Here is a 19429-nt window from a genome sequence, read left to right on the forward strand (position 1 = left end):
GCTTTCCATAGTTAACGTTTTTCACCTCAATTCTCTATTTTATCAGTTACACAAATGCTACTATTATTGGTCAGGTATACTGGATACATTCCTGGATTGCAGCCATAGATTGTTCAACTTTAATCTTAGATGTATATAATGTATTTCCTGTGATCCATGGAGAATTTATGACCTATTGGAAAGGAAGAACTGTCTCCTTTAAAATTCTGAAAGTCAAATGTCAATGCTTTTAACTGCCTAACCTTGGAACTTAATGTTGCAGTCCATCAAATAGAAACTTTTAATATTTTTCTTTGTTTAAGCTGTACAGAAACATACAAGAGAGAGTTAATTTATCATTTAGTAAATCAATTGTATTAAAATTCTAAAGCAATGCATAACATTTGGGTCTGAGTTTCAAGCATACTTTAATGAACCAGTCAAAATTTATTTAGAAAGTTATTAAAGACTGTCATTATCTACTTTATAATAAACATTTGTACATCACATTAGGTACCAATGTTTAAACAAGCATGACATTGTTAACACATAAAGGGCATTTTTAGCAGTACGCATCCTGTACATCCTGTTACCTTAAGCTGCCTATTATTGCATTGTACTTCCAAGATTTTATCAAAAACAAATGTTTAGATGCATGCAGTGTGTCTTTGAATCTGGTCTCCTCCTCAGATCATTCCATTTATTGAGAAGATAAAAGTGCTAAATACTCAGGTTAAATGAAGTAAGCAAGGAGTGTAGAGGTTATATGAACTGAGCTTGATTAGATTGCTCCATGTATACATTCTGGATTGTTCCAGAGCACTTAACACTGGTCAAGATTAAAGAAGCAAAGCATTTGCATGGCCAGTGGAAGCCAATGAAGCACAAAAGCAATAAATGCATGACTTTCATCATAAGACAGCTGAGAAAGTAAAACAAGCAAAGCAGATTGGACAGCATTTAACTATAATGGAGAACATTGTTGGAATGCATAATTTAAGGACATAATGTATTCTGGGAGTTGTGGACTAATTTTGTGAAAGACCCCTTGGGTGTAACACAACCAAAATATTTACCACTACCAGAGAATGAGCATAAGTATGGGAAACCAAAGCCAATTCTGATAGAATTTCTGACTTCCTTGAAAAAAAGCAATTATAATGGAAGGTGTGGCAAATAAGGAAAATGTCTGTGGCAGGGACACCTGTTGTTGTGGAACATTTCTTTTTTGTAGAGACTTTAAAGCATCATCTGCATTTTGTGAATGTGATCTAAGAATGTGAATGCAGGAGATCAACTTCTAAACTACTATTCCCAGCCATATTGAATGTGTTTTTGAATGGTAAAATACTTTATCCCAGATAAAGACTTTGGAAAAATAAGAAAGTTGACTGTGAAAATAATTCTGTTTTAAACAGAATATTTGAATATTCAGATTTATTTAGACAAGTTTTGTATACTGATGAAACGCGTGTATTTGCTTTTAGGATAATCAAACTGATAGACAAAAATATGTGAGATGGTGACTTCATAATGTGCACAGAATCACTAGAATATGCATAGGTTACTAAACTTAATGCAGTTAAGACTCTTAAATGTTAACTGTTTAAATGATGCTTATAGTATCAAACCCCTATTAAAGGAAAGACAATTGGTTCATTAGTTAGATGATTTATCAGTAATGTTTTAAACCAATATATTGTGATGTTTTTATGTTTTTATTACATCTGATGAAGGGCAGGAGGTGCAAATGCACTAATATTTGTTATGATTTGTTATATCAGCTGAAATCTTTCTGCATGGTACCTGACTACAACTTTGTTTGTTTTGTTGGACTTTTAAATAACCAAGTTTTGTTCCAGAACTTTTTCTTTTTGGATATAATTTTACAAATGAGAGTGAGAACTTGGCAGAGGCAGAAGGACTAAATGTTGAACTAGATTATACACCTTCCCTTTTCTTGGAAACTTTGATAAATCACAGCACTTGGGACTAACAGTATTTGAAAAAGATTCTGAAGATTAGGGGAAGTCTATTATTTGATATAGCAGATAAATCATTTCTGATTCACAGATGATAATCATGAGATAGTGAGTGACATGAGAAATGTATTTAATGAATCTTGATTAAAAACTGAAAATATACAAAATTATAGTGGCAACATGTCTCACTTGAAGTGTATATTGAGTTGTATATAGTTGCTAGAGACTTGACAATAATAAAAATGCCTACTTATACAAATGTTTATCTATACTTTCTTAAAAAATGAAAACAACTCAATTTAAAACTGAAGGAAGGCTAAAAGAAATTAGTGGTATTTTTTTTTTTTTTTTTGCCATTTAAGCTCAGCTTTACACAGTTGTAGAACAAAATGATACTCAAATACAGATTCATAACATTTGTTATGATATTGCAGGAGCATATTGTGAAGTGATGGATAATACAATAGTTTTTGAATAGCTTCTACTATAAAACTTAAGTAATTGTATGATGTTACCGATTTTAAAAAAGGGCATATTATCTCATGCCCGCAATGTGAAATCACAACATCTATTCATGTTATTCCTCCCACTGATGTCAGTTGAAATGAATTGAACTGTGCAGATAACAGTAGCCAGAGGTTGCAACTGATTTGCAATCTCTTCAGAATACTTCAGAGATGTCAACTCCAATAGGGCAATTACTATCACAGAATTGTATTCAGTCTCACAGCTGGACCAGAGGAAGGAAGAGAGAACACAATGAATGAGAAATTGAAAATACAGGGAACCATTAGATACATACATGCAGTTTAACTTGCTAATACAGAGAGGATTGCTTCAGTGTCTTTAACTTTTGAATGGAAATCTTTGTTAAGCAAAGGATTTTTATTTCTGCTTGAGATAGATATTTTAAATGTATAACAGTTACCCATTTGTTTGTATATAATCCAAATATAAAATTATTGTTTATTTCAAATGAGACATTAACAGTACCTTTTCTTAAAATTAGCACCTTTCTTCCAAGTAATCTTCCATTAACTGAAGCATTTTTGCAGGCATGTAAACATGATCTATATGACAGAGTGGGTAATCTGAAACAAAAATGTGTTTATTTTTTATTCAATGATATAAAGGCATTAGAATTTTCAAAGAATAAATATGAACTTGTTTTGAAACCCACTGATAATTGTGGCAGGATAGTGGTGATGAATAAAAACTACTAACGTTCTCATATGTATGATCTTTTAACTGGTGTTAATACATATGACAAAATTTAATGTTAAAACTCAGATGTTTGCTCTGTTTATGTGAGAACTTATTACAGCTGACCTGTTTGAATATTTTTGTGACGATGCCTATAGTTTCATGTATTTATGGTTTGCCTAAGTTGCATAAAGATTATAATATACCCCCAATGCACTCAAATGTGTTGGATGAGAGTGGCTGACAGAATCTATGTCAGTTTATGTGGAAAAAACTCTTCAGATACTGTTAAACAAAGAAACATCTATTTTGAGAGACACATAACATTTTATTATTAGCTTTTAGGAATGATATGTAGAATGTGTATTACACAATTTTTTATTACCTTATATGTGAATTACCTGCTCACTTTGATTCACAACACAAATGATATAGAGAACATCCATTTTCTTTCTGACAACACTGATGCTCAAATTAATTTGATATGTCTTTCTTTAGAGTTGATTCTAGAAAATAATATATCTTTGTTTAATGCTGAATATTATTTACAACAAACTGGCATTATGATAGGCACACCATGCACAAATAGTTGGGATCCGTACAGATCCCAGAATGCACTTTCCACTGAAGCAGAAATCACCAAGCATACTTAACTGAAAGTGCTGTTCACCGAAGCAGCACTTTCAGATAAGTATGCTCATTGTGCCAGTCATACTACGGTGTGAATAAGGGAAAATTCCCTTTTCCCCACTGTAGTGTGACCTGAGAGTGAGAATATTAAAGTAGGGGGATATGGGGAGGTGCAGGGCGGCTTGCCCCCCTACATTGAAGTAGGTTTAATGTTGTTTTTTTTTCAACATGCTTTACCGCAAGCAATTTTGTGGTGAAAGCTCTTTCGGTAAAGTATGTTTGGTGATAATGGATTCGGACATTTGATCTTTCGATCAAAAGTCCTAAATCCAAATAATTATAGGATTATAGGGTTGTCAGTACTGGAAAATTCAATGGTTTTAAAATGTTCAAGAGTGATATTATCTAAACTGGGGGAGGAGTGACTAGCATAGTACCCTTTCAAATTATGAAAAACACTGGCTTAAAAGAACAAGTATGAACAATAAGAAAGATCTAAAATTTAGACTTCCTCTAGAATTTTCAAGAAATATTAAAGACTTATATGATGGTATTAATACGAATTAGTACATTTTAGCAATAGATAATAAAATGAAATAGTTAGAGGGTGATACACCAAACTATGCTTTAAAAAATGAATCTGAAGAAACAACTTTATTATAAAGATATGTAATGTGTCAGCAAAGCAAATATAAGCAAGATAGGAACTGTACCATATTATAGTTGTAATCAGTACTAATGGGAGAAAAAAAACAGATACCTATACTCATCCTGGTATGAAAACATTTTCATAAATTTAAAAGATGGGCAGATAGCAGGAGTAGAAATCTTGTGTATATTTAGCCTCCTGTACAGTATGTCTGTGATTTATTTGTAGGTAAAACTAAAACATTTAGAGAGAGAGAGAGAGAATAAGTAAATATATTTATGATACTAATAAAATAAATTAAAACAGTGCTTTGTTTAGACATGTTTTGTGTACTGATGAAACTCTTGCATTTAAATTTATGGTACTTCACCTGACAGATGGAAATATGAGACGTGGTGACCTCATAACATGTAGAGAATCAGGTGATTATGAAACTTAATGTAGTTAAGTTTCTGGGTTTGAATGATGTTTACAGTATCAAACCTTTATTAAAAGAAAGACAATTGGGTTGTTAGCTGATTTATGCTTTTAAACCATTATACTGTGATGTTTTTATTACGCATGACAAGGCGCAGCAAGCAGGAAAGGGATATTTTGTGTGTGTGTGTGTGTGTGTGTGTGTGTGTGTGTGTGTGTGCGTGTGTGTATGTGTGTGTGTGTGAGACAAAATGTTTTTTAAACAATGTTTTATCAACTTCTGTCCAGCGGACAGAATGAAGTTTATGGGCTCTTATCAATGTACTGATCAAATTAGATATGGCCTGTGATGGGGTTTTCTTTGGTGTGCCATAGAGAATTGATCCTAAATTATATTTTACCACAGAAAGTAGTACATATGTACGTATGTATACATTAAGTAATACCTCAGAATGTTATTCTAGATTTCATTTCTGTCCCTTTTAAAATAGAAATACATTATAATTTAAATGGAAATAACCCTCAACAGCAATGAAATCATCGTCATGTTCTTAGACAGTAACTACAGAAAGAAACTCCATCATACTGAATCATTTTTGTCTTTTAAAATGGAATCATATGATAAACTCTTTAAATCCAACAGTATATAGTCACAAATTAATTTAGTTTGCTTACCCCTGCATTTTTCATACAGAACTCTCTCCACTATGGCATGTTTACCACATATTAAAATAAGTGAACTCACAAAATAAATTCTTACAGTGATCAAAAAGGCAGGATTGGCATAATTTTCTACCTAAAAAAATAACACTTTAAGATTATAAAGTATTTTTCTGCTTAGAATGTGCGCTTAGAGCATTTTCAATTGCAGAACATTGTATTTTAAATTGATTAAGCCTAAGTATTCTAAAGAGGTAATACTGTAGCACTAAGCTACTGTGGCTTTAAGCACAACTTCTTTGACATGTTTTGTTTTTATAACTGACTGTTGAATTTCAACTTACGTATATGTCTAAAACATTGTCATATAGTATATGATTGCCAAATAGGATACAACCATGATTATTTCACATAAAAATAATGCAACTTTATTTTTTTTCCATAGGCTAGCATTGATTCTGATTCCTCTTTTTAGTACCATCACTTATATTATAACAAGAGATACAAGTACATCTATGCAGCTGTCCCCAGGACTGGTTCTGCTTCAGAATGGAGTCATGCCAAAGCACTACCACACCAAACTACTACTTCAAAACTCCACAGGTTGGAAGACACATTACATTTTTTCTGTTATCCCCTTTTAAGCTTATCTTAGTATTAATTTGTTAAGTGAAATTAAAGCATAGTTTCTGTGGTGATTAAATAGCATGCAATGACAATAAAACAGAACAGTTATGTATTCATAATGTTTACTTTTTTCTGTTTGAAACACTTTCTGAAAAAAATATTTGCTTTTCTGTTTATTTGTGTTTGTAGCCCTAATTGAAACACATCAGGGTTATGTAAAATATATATATAAATATAAATATATATATATATATATATATATATATATATATATATATAAAAACAACATTTACAATGACTTATTTACCTGTCTAACTGATGGCCAAGAGTGGTGGATATGGAAGGATTTTGAATTCTCATACACCAAAAAGTAGATATAAGGGCATTCTGTCACATTAATTATAATTAGGTTTAGTCTGTTATTTAAACTCATTATGTATTTTTTAATAATGTATAATCCCATAAGGTCAATAATGACTGTGCCACTAGGTTTTTAACAGCTAAGTCATTTGTTTTATTTATTTGTTTGTTAGTCATTATACCATGCCAGTGTTTTCTTACATACCACCAGTACTCACCTATCTCATTTCTATAAGCTCTCCTTCAGGACAGCTCACCTGAGCTCAATGAAAGATGCGCAGAGATGATGATTTCCTCAGGGTAGATAAAGATGTCATTTTGTGGTGGTTGTGGTATGGGTATGGTAGAAAAAATGTTAAGAGCAGCTAGGATGCATTTGAATACTTCTTTTCATACTGGCAAATATTATGAATTTACAAACCTATGGAATTCTAAGTTAACAGGACTCTCTTAGAAAAACACATTGTTTTTCATGTGTATTTTGTTACCTCCTTTCTCAACCTTACAGAGAAAATTAGAAATATAATTAAACAAAATTGTCTCATTTTGCTATCTGATCCAGGATTGAATGATTTCCTTTCCAAAAGCCCCAAGTATCTGTATTTATTTATTTTCATATGTTTGTTTTCACCTGTATTTATAGCTAAAGAAGCTGCTAATGCCTTTCCTGATATCTCCATTGTCTTATTTAAACAATAAGATGGGTTTCTTTATTCATTTATGATATTTTCATTAACTCTAATTGTATGCAATCATTTGTTCACATAGCACTATTCTTGGAATTCATTAACAACTGTGTAGGCTTTGTGCATGTTTGAGTGATGAGCAGCATTGCTAATCAAATATGCTTGCTGCTCATTACGCCTACATGGTTGTTTGCACCTTTCTGTGGCCAGCAACAGTATTCATGGCCAAGGAAAGGTGCTTGCAAACAGCAGCCCACAATGTAAACAAAATATACCACATGTAATCAATGCTCACATACAAGCACACACTATAGCACAGACATATTAAGGGCGCTTACAGGGAAACAATACAGAATGAGGGGAAGTAAAATGCAGGAACTGGTATACAAACATGTGGTATAATCATGTAATAATGTTGGAGATGAGAAATATTTAAAGTGTATTCATATCCTGCAAGCAAATGTGACAAAAAATGCATATGTAGCATTACAGACATAAAACTTGCAATACTGATGTACTGATAATCAGTGTGAATGTCAGTCCTGCATTTAAGCACATAAGTAATTATGGACATGCTGATAAAGGATGTGATGAGGCATAAAGCTGTAGTATAACGGGAGTAAAAATGTGATCTACCTGTTAATTAAATGCTGACTTAAAATAACAGTTAGCAAGGGCAGAAGATACTTTGAGATGAATGCAGAGAATGCAGTTATTGCATGTAGGGATGTATATTCAGAGAATTTATGCATGCAAGCTGACAGCATCACTGTGTTATCCATCTTCCCTTGTATAGAAAAGAACAAAAGAACCTTACACCAGTAATGTCAGGTAACTCAGAAATGCACACGTTTATGCAAAGAAATGACAGTGGCACCAATAGGAACAGGGTTTATCACCTATGAACATGTATTAGACAAGCAAGTATTGTATGGTTATATAAATACTACATTGCAATCTAATAAAAAATAACATACATAAGTGACTAATGATAAGACAAAGCAGATGGTATGTCAGGAGTCCAGTTTTGCCATTGTTGATTTGCAAACATGTCTGACATAGTAATATTGGGCATGCTTGCATACAATTACAGGGAATAGTAACAGAACAGCAACTCAACAGCAATTCAGGATCATCAACACAATAGAAAGTTTTGTAACAGAGGACCAATCACATTTCCTGATGTTCTAACTGCATGACATACAGTAAGAAATGTTTATGCCATCACATATCTGCTATTAAGCCATATATTGTGATGGAAACAATTGCAGTATTAAATATATGTCTAGTGGAAGATATGCAATTTGTTTGTGTCTTTCGGCTTTTCCCGGTTAGGGGTCGCCACAGCGGAACTCCAATACAGACCTTAATTCTATTATGAACAGGTAATGCATATAAACAAGAAATTACCTAAGAGACATTTGCATCATGTCCTTTTAGAACACATGCCCAAATAGATATTAAAGAGATGCATAACAATCATGGATGCCACAGGCATACTCATTTCAGTCATGAAAAGAGCACTCTTGAAGCGTGTTACAGCACTATAATAGTATAGAAGGTGTACTGTTGATCTAACTGTTATGAAAATGCCTCAGAAAGTTGTCCCTTTGAGAGTGTGTAAGTCACTGTTGTATGACACATTTCTCTGACAGACAGCTGTTACCAGATTCAAACCCCTACCTATTATACAAGGCTCTCTCCAGACCTCTGTATTGACAGTATATACTACATCAGATAGCAATGGAGGCTGTCACAAATAACTGAACTGAGTATATGTGTGTTAACATTGGAGGTATGGATATAATAAGAAGAATCTGATTTAGTCAGAATGCCGGAAAGGAGCTCCGCATGTTACTGTCCACACAACACTGACCATTAGCAATATGTCTGATGCTCTGATAAGGAAACTTTTTCCATCATATAGGACACACGCTGTCCCAGAATTAAACATCAGTCTATCTGTGTAGGTATGCTATAAAAGCCAATATTCAATGTATAAGCCACAGGAACACTCACAGCATGGCATGCCCTAAATAAAGATTTCTCTGCCATGCAATCACAACCTGTAATGATATATCATTGTCCAACATAAAAATGGATATGAATAACTAGATACAGTGGTGTTTATGTGACATTGTTGCTTTCATATAATGTTGCCCCTGTCAGGAATGGAACAACAAGAGATGCATCTTTACCAAATAATAACATCTGGATGAACCATAAACGCCACTGTGGAAGTCTTACAACTCATATGACAATACTTATTACACCATATGTATGTATGGCAAACAGTCTCTGAGGTGAAAGGGATGATGGAGGATTCCCGCAATGGAAATGCAAACATGATAACTGCAGTACATGTCATTCATGCAGTACAGACACTGAATATGGATGTTAAACACATGAGTATTTGACAGTGGATAATACGTGATATTTTACTGGGTGAATATAGAAATGTCAGTACAATTGTGACATATGTGGTTATGTGAAGGCATTACCTCATGATCTTTCTGCAAGGGATATATGTGCCTGTAATTGCTGTAGTACATCAACAACAGAAAGCATGTTTTTGAATTCCCTCATGCAGAGGATAATACTTCCTACATATGTTATGTAAGGAACATGAAAACAAATATCATCATTACTCAGAATAAAAGCAGTGCTATGTGACAGTGTCCTATCTTTTAATAAGAAGGATAAATACTATATGTGTACAAACCCAATATGCTTGACAACAGTGTTAGTGACATGTACAGTCACAATAACACTGACACAATGCAGTCTGAGCAGTCACGGATAGATTTCAAATAACTACCCAAGATCACAAGCTAAACATCATTGCTGAATCACAAGTTCCTCAAGACCATGTTGAGGTACAAATGAGACAGTGCACAGTGAAATGGATGACATCACCACTGTTTATTATCTGGATGTGTATGCTAAAATGTGTCCGAAATGCACAGTAACACTCCTCAGCAACACATCATATATATGTATCTGCAGAATACCATACACAGTATGAGGGTGAAAGACACACAGCTGGATTCCAGTATCCTATATATGTAGTTACACAATGGACAAAGTGCACTGTCAAAGTCACGTAACTAAGAAAGGAGAATGCCACTCCAAATGTGACACACTGCAGGTATATTAACAGTATGTGATCATACTGTGGACAAAAAACTGAACCATGTACCTATCCACTTACAACATCTATACAGCACATTATTTGCAGCCAGCACCACAGGAGAATAATGACTACGACTGAGACATACAGCATCTATAAAAAGGATTGCCGAGGAGCTGTATCTGATAATATAATATTATGGACAAACAGGGCCAGTGAAAGTTGCCTCTACAACTGTGTGAAAAACAGTCATGACTCCATTGGCAGTCACACTCACAGAAATTAAGCATTGTTGTATTCAAACATCATACCTATCTATTTACACATTATAGAGAACAGTGTAAGAGATCCAGACATCACAGGAGACATCTGGCATTCTACCTATCTAGTTACACATTATTGATTATAGCAAAAGGCATACAGACATGCTTCTTAGGGGAGAGATTGCACTTTTCTCATGATGACCTCATCAGTGTGTTTCAGAGAGGATGTTCTGTAAAAAATTGGATTAAGAGAGCTGTGAGAACAGCTAAATGCATTATTCTTAGAAGAAGTGGATAGATCACCAAGTGATACATATGATCTCTCACGCACACACACACACACACACACACACACACACACACACACACACACACACAAACACAGACAAGTCTTCCATATGGGCATCAAACTGCTACCTAGGTCCCACAGTCTAACTACTATATTAGTCACAAGCACCACAGGAGAAGTCTGACTCTTAGGGGAGAAATCACACTTCTGTCATGATAATCTCATTAGTGTGTTTCATAGAGTATGTTTCTGTAAACACTGGAATAAGGGAATTGTGAGGACGTTAAAATGTATTACTCTCAGGAGAAGTGGATACACCATCAAGTTGTACACAGTCTCTCACACACACATCCACAAACACACACACACACACACACACACACACACACCCACCCCACCCCCACACACACACACACACATACACACACGTCTTCAATGTAGGGTATTGAACTGCCTACCTATCTAGGTTATTCAAGCTAGCAAACACTACACTAGTCGCAAGTGCACAGGAGAAGACAGGTAATACCTATGTGAAATCAGACATTGAAATATCTGTAAAAAGAAATGCTTTGAAGAGATGAGACTATGTATCCCAGATCATACAACAAATGCATATGTGTGTACAGGAGAATGTAACATCATTATGACCGTCATATGAAATTGCATGATTTTATAATAAAATGTAGATACTGTCCTTTATGTACATTGTGTTACTGTGAGGGACATTGACATGATGCACATCATGGAATGACATACACATTGACTATTGCACACCACTTGATTTGATCAAACATTGTTGTGACTTTGCATCGGGATGATCACACAATTGTATTGTTTCATACTTGTACTATGTGCATTGGCAAGACAAACATGCAAGTCATACATAAGACAGTGCACTGCAGAATGACTGCAATATATTTTGTGAGCAAAGGTTAACTAGGCTGGTAAAACAGTGCAATTATAAACACTTTATAGTAGACATATTATTTTACACAAATGTATTGTCAGTCAACATCATTCAAAAATCACGATAATCTTTTGACAACAGTAATACACAAACATTGTGCAACACAAAACTATAATTCTTTGATTTTCTCTTGTACTGTTACAGTGCAGCAGTGCTAAGCTGATATGTGCTGCTGATGGCAAAGTGTTAGCACATGCATAACCATATCATGAAGTGTTGAACTTAGAATGGGAATTAGCAGTACTCTGTGTTGCTCTTTGATGACTTCCATGCAAAGATCTTTACAAGGCAGCCTTCACAACAGCTGCCAGGTAGATTACAGTAGCAGCAGGATAATGGTGTGTGAAGTAATGGTTTAGCGAGGTACAGACACAGTAGTCAGACACTGACAGGTTGTGACCCTGGAGGGATGGGCGTCTATCTTGTCATCTGTGGAGGTATGATGAGACAAGCTGCAGTGGTCAATTGACCTCTGTGCTGCTGATGATTAATTTTCAGCAGCAAGTTATGCAAACAGCAAGTTGTTAATAAATTATAACCCCCCACTGCTCTGATATGAGAAACAACTGCATTTGTTTCACTATGATGGACTGTAATTATGCATTCTAAATTAAAAATTACAATTGCCATGATGTAAGTCTTCCTGTCAGATAGCTGTTAAGATCTCATAAACAATTATCAATTAAAAAATGCTACTTCTGGGTACTGAACCCACACACAGTAACTCTAGTATTCTAATTGCCTAATGCAAACAGCAACAGATATGGAGGAGGGCATACATGCTTGGGTTAAAGAATGAGGTATGCCTGCTGGAGGTGATCGTGCTTGAGTGAATGATAACATTCTGGCTTAAATTTTTACATGAATCATACTTACCCCGTGCCTCTAAGAAATGATTTAATCTCTCCTGGTGCACCTCATGGTTTGCAGCTATCTCCTCTGCAGCTGTACAGCACAAAAATCAAAATATAAGAAAGCATAATGAGAAACAGCATTAGCTGGATAGATAATTACTGCCATATCATCGCCAGGTTATGGGTCAGTATACTTATACAACTGGGGGGTGTTCCCAGTCCACAATTCAGCATCCCATCACTTAGGTGGTCATAGTTGTGCTTTCTAAGAACACTATAGTGGTTATGACTTTGTTCCCCATTGCATTAAATGCAAGTTGCAATGGATAAAGCCTTGATTAAGCTATTCCAAGCCTCAGCCTTATACTGATATCTGCTATAAACCCTATGCAGCAGCCTACAACTGAAGCGCCTCATGAGGAATGCTTTCATGAGGAGTGCCACATATATTCTGGACTCCTTAACAGCTCACCTTCATACTCTAAATTTAGCACCATTCTCTCCCCCACCAGCCATGTCTGCAAAAGTCAAGCTAACAAAGTATGTCTCAATTGTCACCTATTCAGATCTCACATGTTACCGGTATTGTGCAAAGATGCACAGCCTTGCCAAATGCATTTGTGCAATTGAAAGCAGATAGACTCCTTAGCAGATGCATTGACACTACTCATAGCACATAGCAGTAAAGGTGTGAAAAGTAACTCCAAAAGGGCATCCATAAAGTATAGACCAGGTCTTAAACCGATGAACCAAAAGTGTCTGTTCAAGAACTAAGCCAACAGCCTTACTAAGTTAAAAAAATAGAAACTTAAAACGTACAGGGGACAAGCGTTCAAAAGAAAACTAGTAAACAAAAAACAATGCTTCTAGCAGGCACCCAGGAAAAAAATTTAAATAACTTGGAAAAAGTCAGCCCAGGCAAACAAGGTCTAAAATAAAAACGTATCTTGTAGTAAAACAGATTTAGCACTTTCGTCTCTATCCCAGAGACTTCATCAAAACAACAAACAGAGAAACTACACAGCTTAAAAAGTGTGTGCAATTACAAAATCACCAATCAAATCACATCTAATTAAGAAAACTAATCATGAAAAAGTGCAAAGTCCAAGTGAAGTTCAAAACAATACACAACACTACAACATTCCATTTTATTCATAATCAAAAACTGCAACTTAAAAAATATAATGTATATATATATATATATATATATATATATATATATATATATATATATATATATATTAAGCTTTTAAAAAAACATTCATGCAGTATTCATTTCTTCCTTATTGTAATTTACCTGACCAAATTTTCAGAAGCAGGAGAATGGAAATAATCTCATTTAGCCCTGGAGACACAGTTGCCATTAAGCTAAACTGCCATAACATCTCAATGTATTCCAGTTTAGTTTTCCAATCCCTACCTCTCAAATTCACCTTAACTTGCTCCAGAATGGCAAATGTAAAAGTCATGCATAAACTGCTAACTAAAAGATGTTTACATAAAGCATTATTGGGGTTTTTATTACTGATATGATATAAATGCTCGTATATGCATTTACATCGGCATCTTTCAGTTTTGCCATTGTAAAAACTTGAGCACCATTTGCACTTTGCAATATATATAATCCCTTTTGATGCACAATTTCTTTTGGTCAAAGAAACCTTGAAACTGTCACCTACATCTAACTTTAAACTCTCACCTTCCAAAATGTATGGGTATTGGTTACAGCGCACACACTTGGATATGTCAAGCTTATTGATTTTCAGTTTAGAAGCCAGCTCTCAGTTATGGGCTGCTTCAAATATCCCTTCAAAGTTGTGATCTGTTTTATGCACCAAAACAGGAGAATTACCCAAAATCATAAGCAAGTTTGGATTAACCTTAAACATAATCTAATTATCAAAGATGTTCCTACCACCAGAGTTAAATTGAATTGCCATTGCACATTTAAATGTGTTCTCCGCTTTAGAAGTGGACTCCTTGGATAAGTTTTTTAAGCCCGGCCCAAGTAGTGGTCTCTATTTAGAGCCCCACCTGTCCTTAACTTCTTGACATATCCCACCCACTAACCACATGAGATACCCACTTGCAAGAAACATCTGTTTAATCTTGTCCAGTTCACATATCATGTCATCATATTCTGAATTCTGAAGTCATCCTTACTTCCATAACACATTGCCCCTTAACCACATTCTTTTTTTGAAATATGAGGTGAGCACTAGTGTAGTACAGCTAGGAATTACTAAATGTAGGCTTTCTGAAAATCTGAGACTTAAAGCCTACACTGGTGTGTGAAACCAAGGTGTCCAAGTAATTAATACTTGATCTGATGTCAATTTTCATTCTGTCCTCAACTGTTGGGTTCAGATCCAATCCTCGGATCTGACTCAGCTGTTACTAAAGCTCGTGGTAACCACAAAGTTCTTGAGCTTCTCCCTTACCCATAATGCACCAGTCCTAAGTTATCTCAGATTTCGTTTGCTGCTTTCTGCAAAAGACATGGTTGACCCCGCTCTCGAGCTTTCACAGATAAGTGATAATTATTGTCCTCTAAACTCCTATATTGGCTAGTTAATATTTCTTATATTTTTTATATTTCTTATATCTCTTGTCCCTTACTGATCATACGATATCATATTTCTTCTATTGCCATAGTTGGTAATTTTACTTTAAACTATATTGTACAGTGTGCATTTCTTAAATTACTGTTGTTAGGAATTTTCTTTTCCTTTCTACATTTAGTGTAGCCTTTTGTTATCATTGCTGGTAATTTTTTCTTTCTACCTTCTGTCATTCAAAAAAATGTTATTACCTAAGTTTTCCTTTGAATAGCTGTCAGTATTATGGCAGAAAAAGGTCCCACTGGGTTTAAAAAGTGTGTTAAGTGTGGACACAAACTACCAGTGTCTGATGCCCACACTTTGTGCATGTATTGTCTTGGGCCTTTGCATTTACAAGAGGATTGTTCAATCTGCCATGGTTTCAATCCTAGGGCTCTAGTTGAAAGAAAGAATAAACTTATATTAAAAGGATTACTACCATCCACTTTTGGAGAGGCAATACCTGGACTCAATCCCCCAAAAGCAAAGAATTGAAGCCTTTATCTCCAAAACTACCTATTTCATCCACCCCAGTTTTGGAGCCATTTAGAAAAAGGCTGAAGCTGGATCTGATAAGATCCAAAAGTTCCTTGTCCTCAGATTTGAGGAAGAAAAAGTGATGGATCTGATTACCTCAGATCTGACAAAAAAAGACAACGGACCCGAATATCTCCAATCCTATAGCTCTTCCCAGGTCAAGATATTCACCATCCATGGATCTGGTGCCTTCAAGAGTGCCCTCACCTTTTTTGGAATGTCACCAATCGAAGTCCTCTTCTCTTGTTTTGACTCATTCTTCCACAGGTTTGACAGAGGAAGATGTGGAATGAATAGTGCAGAAGATCCTCTTGGCACAGAGTCAGATGGGTATCTTATCGGCTCCTACTCCTTTGGGTCAGGAGGTCCATCCTTTGACTACACCCCCACTTCAAGTTCCTCCTCTGATTCATGCTATTGCTTTAGAGTCCCAAGATCCGATCATTGTGGATCTGTCTGGCTCAGATTCAAAGATACTCTTATCTTCAGATCTGAAGCTTACTCTGAGTGGTCCTGTTCAGTCAGATCTGGAGGGTTCTCAGAGCCAAATCTTCCCTGTCAAACCTGAGGGACCTGGAGTCAACTCCAAAGTTTTCAGAGCCATCTGTGTGCCTTGGAGCTTCAGCACTGGAAAGCTAGGTTCTGGCTTCCTCCTTGGGGAGATTGTTTTCAGAGCAAGGGAGGGTAGCAGCCCAGAAGCTTGGGACTGAGGTCTTCTCTCTCTCTACAAGGTGATCAGCCTTTGAGGTTGTGAAGAGGGTGCTTTCTGCTCTGGCAGAACAGACAGATCCAACCCCCTTGGATCTTCAACCTTCTACCTTGATATCTCTTTGCTTTTGGCCTCATCATTCCTTACTACAGGGACAGCCAGTATAAGATCACTGGGCTTCCTAGCAGGGTATTACAATTTCTTCCAATACCTTCCCAGAGCATCCCAGTGAGGAGGTTCATAGGAAGAAGAACTGCAAGATGAAGCACTTGGAGTCTCCACAAAAGAGTCAGTCATGGAGGATACTGACTTCAATGAATTTGAGAGGTCCCCAGGATCACTTCCTGAAAACGTCTCATTTGGAGACATTTTTGCGATCCTAAAACAGAGAGGTGATTGGATGCTCAGCAACCCTTCATCTGAGGAGTCAGTATTCCTGGAGGCTTTCAGCACTGGTCCTTCAAACTCCTGGGTTACTCCACTCACTGTTGAGCTTATTGATTTGGTCTCTCAGTGGGCATGGATGGAAGCTAACACAGTTGAACCCATACCCAGAAGACTGGACAAGATTCTGGCACCACCCTTGGGAAAGGAGTTCTGGATTAAAGTGGTGCCTGTTGATGTCATGTTCATGGTGGTGGCCACCAAAAAGGAACTTGCCGAACAGAGTTCCACTGTTTATCCCCCTAACAGGGAGTCTAGGGTGATGGATAGGTTTGGGAAGCATGTATATGCTTCAGTGACCTTCATCCTAAGCTTACTGAATTATTTGGCACCTTTTACAAAGTTGCAGAGGGATTTGATTAAAGAACTATCAAATACCCTCTCAGGATTCATTTCTGCAGAGGCTGAATCACCCATGGCTTCCCATTTGGCCTTCTTACAATCTATTTTGAATTCATCCATGAGGCATGTTTCACATGCAACTGAAGGCACCTCACAGGTAGTGGGTTCAGGCATTTCCAATAGGAGACATGCCTGGATGCACTTATGTGATTTTATGGAGTCCTTCAAATCTTTGTTTGTTAATACTCCTTTTGATAGTACGAAGGTATCTACACTTCTGGCTGGGAACCAGTCACTACCGGTTCAGAGCCCTGCCCTTTCATCTCTCCACAGCCCCAGGGTGTTCACCAAATGCATGGCAGTAGTAGTGGCTTACTTGAGACTGAAAGGATTCTGGGTGTTTCCATATCTAGATGACTGGCTCATTACTACCCATACCAAACATCAAATGATAAGGGCAACAGATCAGATTCTCCAGACTTGTTACTATCTGGGAATAACCATAAACTATGACAAGTCTCAACTGCAACCAACTCAAACTTTGGAATTTATAGGAGCAATTTTCAATGCAAAGTCAATGATAGCTTCATTACCTCCCTCAAGAGTGCAGACTATAAGATCATAGGTCAGAAAAATAATTGGCAGTGCCAAAATTTCAGCCTACTTGGTAGTTCAAACCTTAGGATCAATGTCAGCAATGATAACCCTGGTACCTTTAGGCAGATTTTATATGAGGATTCTCCAATGGATGCTAGCAACACAATGGTCAATACTTTGCCAATCCATGCCAGCTCAGATACTAATTACTCAGATATGCAGGAGAGATCCCAGGTGATAGAGTCAGTCAGACCATTTTCCACAAGGCTGTCCATTCATTCCCTTTCAGGACATAGCCATAGTGACCTCAGATGCTTCCCAGCTAGAGTGAGGGGGCAACTTCTGGGAAAACAATCCAAGGCACTTGGTCCCTCAAAGAGGCCAACTTGCATATCATTGTCCTAGAGATGAAAGCAGTGCTGTTAGCATTGCAGGTCTTTCCAAGATGCTCTCCCTCCAGGAATTATTGCAATTCAAATGGACAATATGTCAGTAGTTTGGTACATCGACAAACAAGGAGGGACCAGATCATACCCCTTGAGTTGAGAAGCACTCAGAGTGTGGCAATGGGTGATCTTATCCATCTACATCCTCATAGCAATGTACATTTTGGGGAAGTTCAATGTGATAGCAAACAAACTGAGCAGGTACATTCTTCTACCTCGAGTCTTCTCTCAACAAGAAAGTGACGGGAATGAATTTTCATTGATGGGGCTAGCCTTGCAGCAATCTTTTTGCTTCTCTTTTAAACAACAAATGCAGCAGCTATTTTGCCCTAATCCCCCCACGGGGGAAGCACCAAGAGATTCTCTACTTCAAAGTTGGCCTCCAGATCTACTTTTTGCCTACCCATCAATCCCATTAATTCCAAAATTTCTGCAAAAGCTGCCAAGTTGAAGAGCAAAGTCATCCTTATTGCACCTTACTTCACCAACCTTGGATTCTGGATCCAATTCCAGACCTCCTCTCATCCAATGGGCGTGAGCCATTCAGACTTTTCAAACCTCAGTCTGACAGTCTGGTTTCTCCAATTCCATTAGTAGGCAGACAACTGATGCTGTCTTCTCCTGTCCTACATATACTTTTATCTTCCAATAAACCTTCAACACAAAAACATTATACAGTTTAATGGAAAAGACTTGTTTACTGAGCACAACAAAAATCATGTTGACTCTTTTCCATCTCTGGTATATAACATATTCAACTTTTTAGCTTTATTTTTTTAAAGAAGGAGCTAGTTCCTTGACTATTAGAGCTCATTTAGCAGCAATATCAAATTTTCAAATTGGGTTTGAAGGTTCTTCAGTAGCCTCTCATAAATTGTGCAGAACTTTCTTGTGAGGCACTTTTCTTTTGAAACCCCCCATTTTAGAACCCTACTCCCCCACAGGATCTTAATTTGGTACTGCAGGCTCTGATATATTCCCCCTTTGAACCAGCAGCTAAATGTGTGCTTAATTTTCTTACCTGGGAAACTGTTTTAGTAGCTATTACCTCTGCTAGA

General features: G+C 36.4%; 1 protein-coding gene across 1 annotated transcript in view; it reads left to right on the top strand.

Annotated features, from left to right (window-relative positions):
• The window catches only part of LOC122806635 (cholesterol transporter ABCA5-like), a 1155982-nt gene that overhangs the window by 233389 nt on the left and 903164 nt on the right, over positions 1-19429 (top strand). Inside the window, exon 8 of the mRNA XM_044077221.1 lies at positions 5966-6123. Coding sequence (XP_043933156.1) covers positions 5966-6123 — 158 coding nt within the window. The remainder of the gene's footprint in view (positions 1-5965; positions 6124-19429) is intronic.

This window comes from Protopterus annectens, chromosome 7.part0 (genome assembly GCF_019279795.1).
Source record: "Protopterus annectens isolate FY-2018-M chromosome 7.part0, PAN1.0, whole genome shotgun sequence".
Lineage (NCBI taxonomy): Eukaryota > Metazoa > Chordata > Ceratodontiformes > Protopteridae > Protopterus > Protopterus annectens.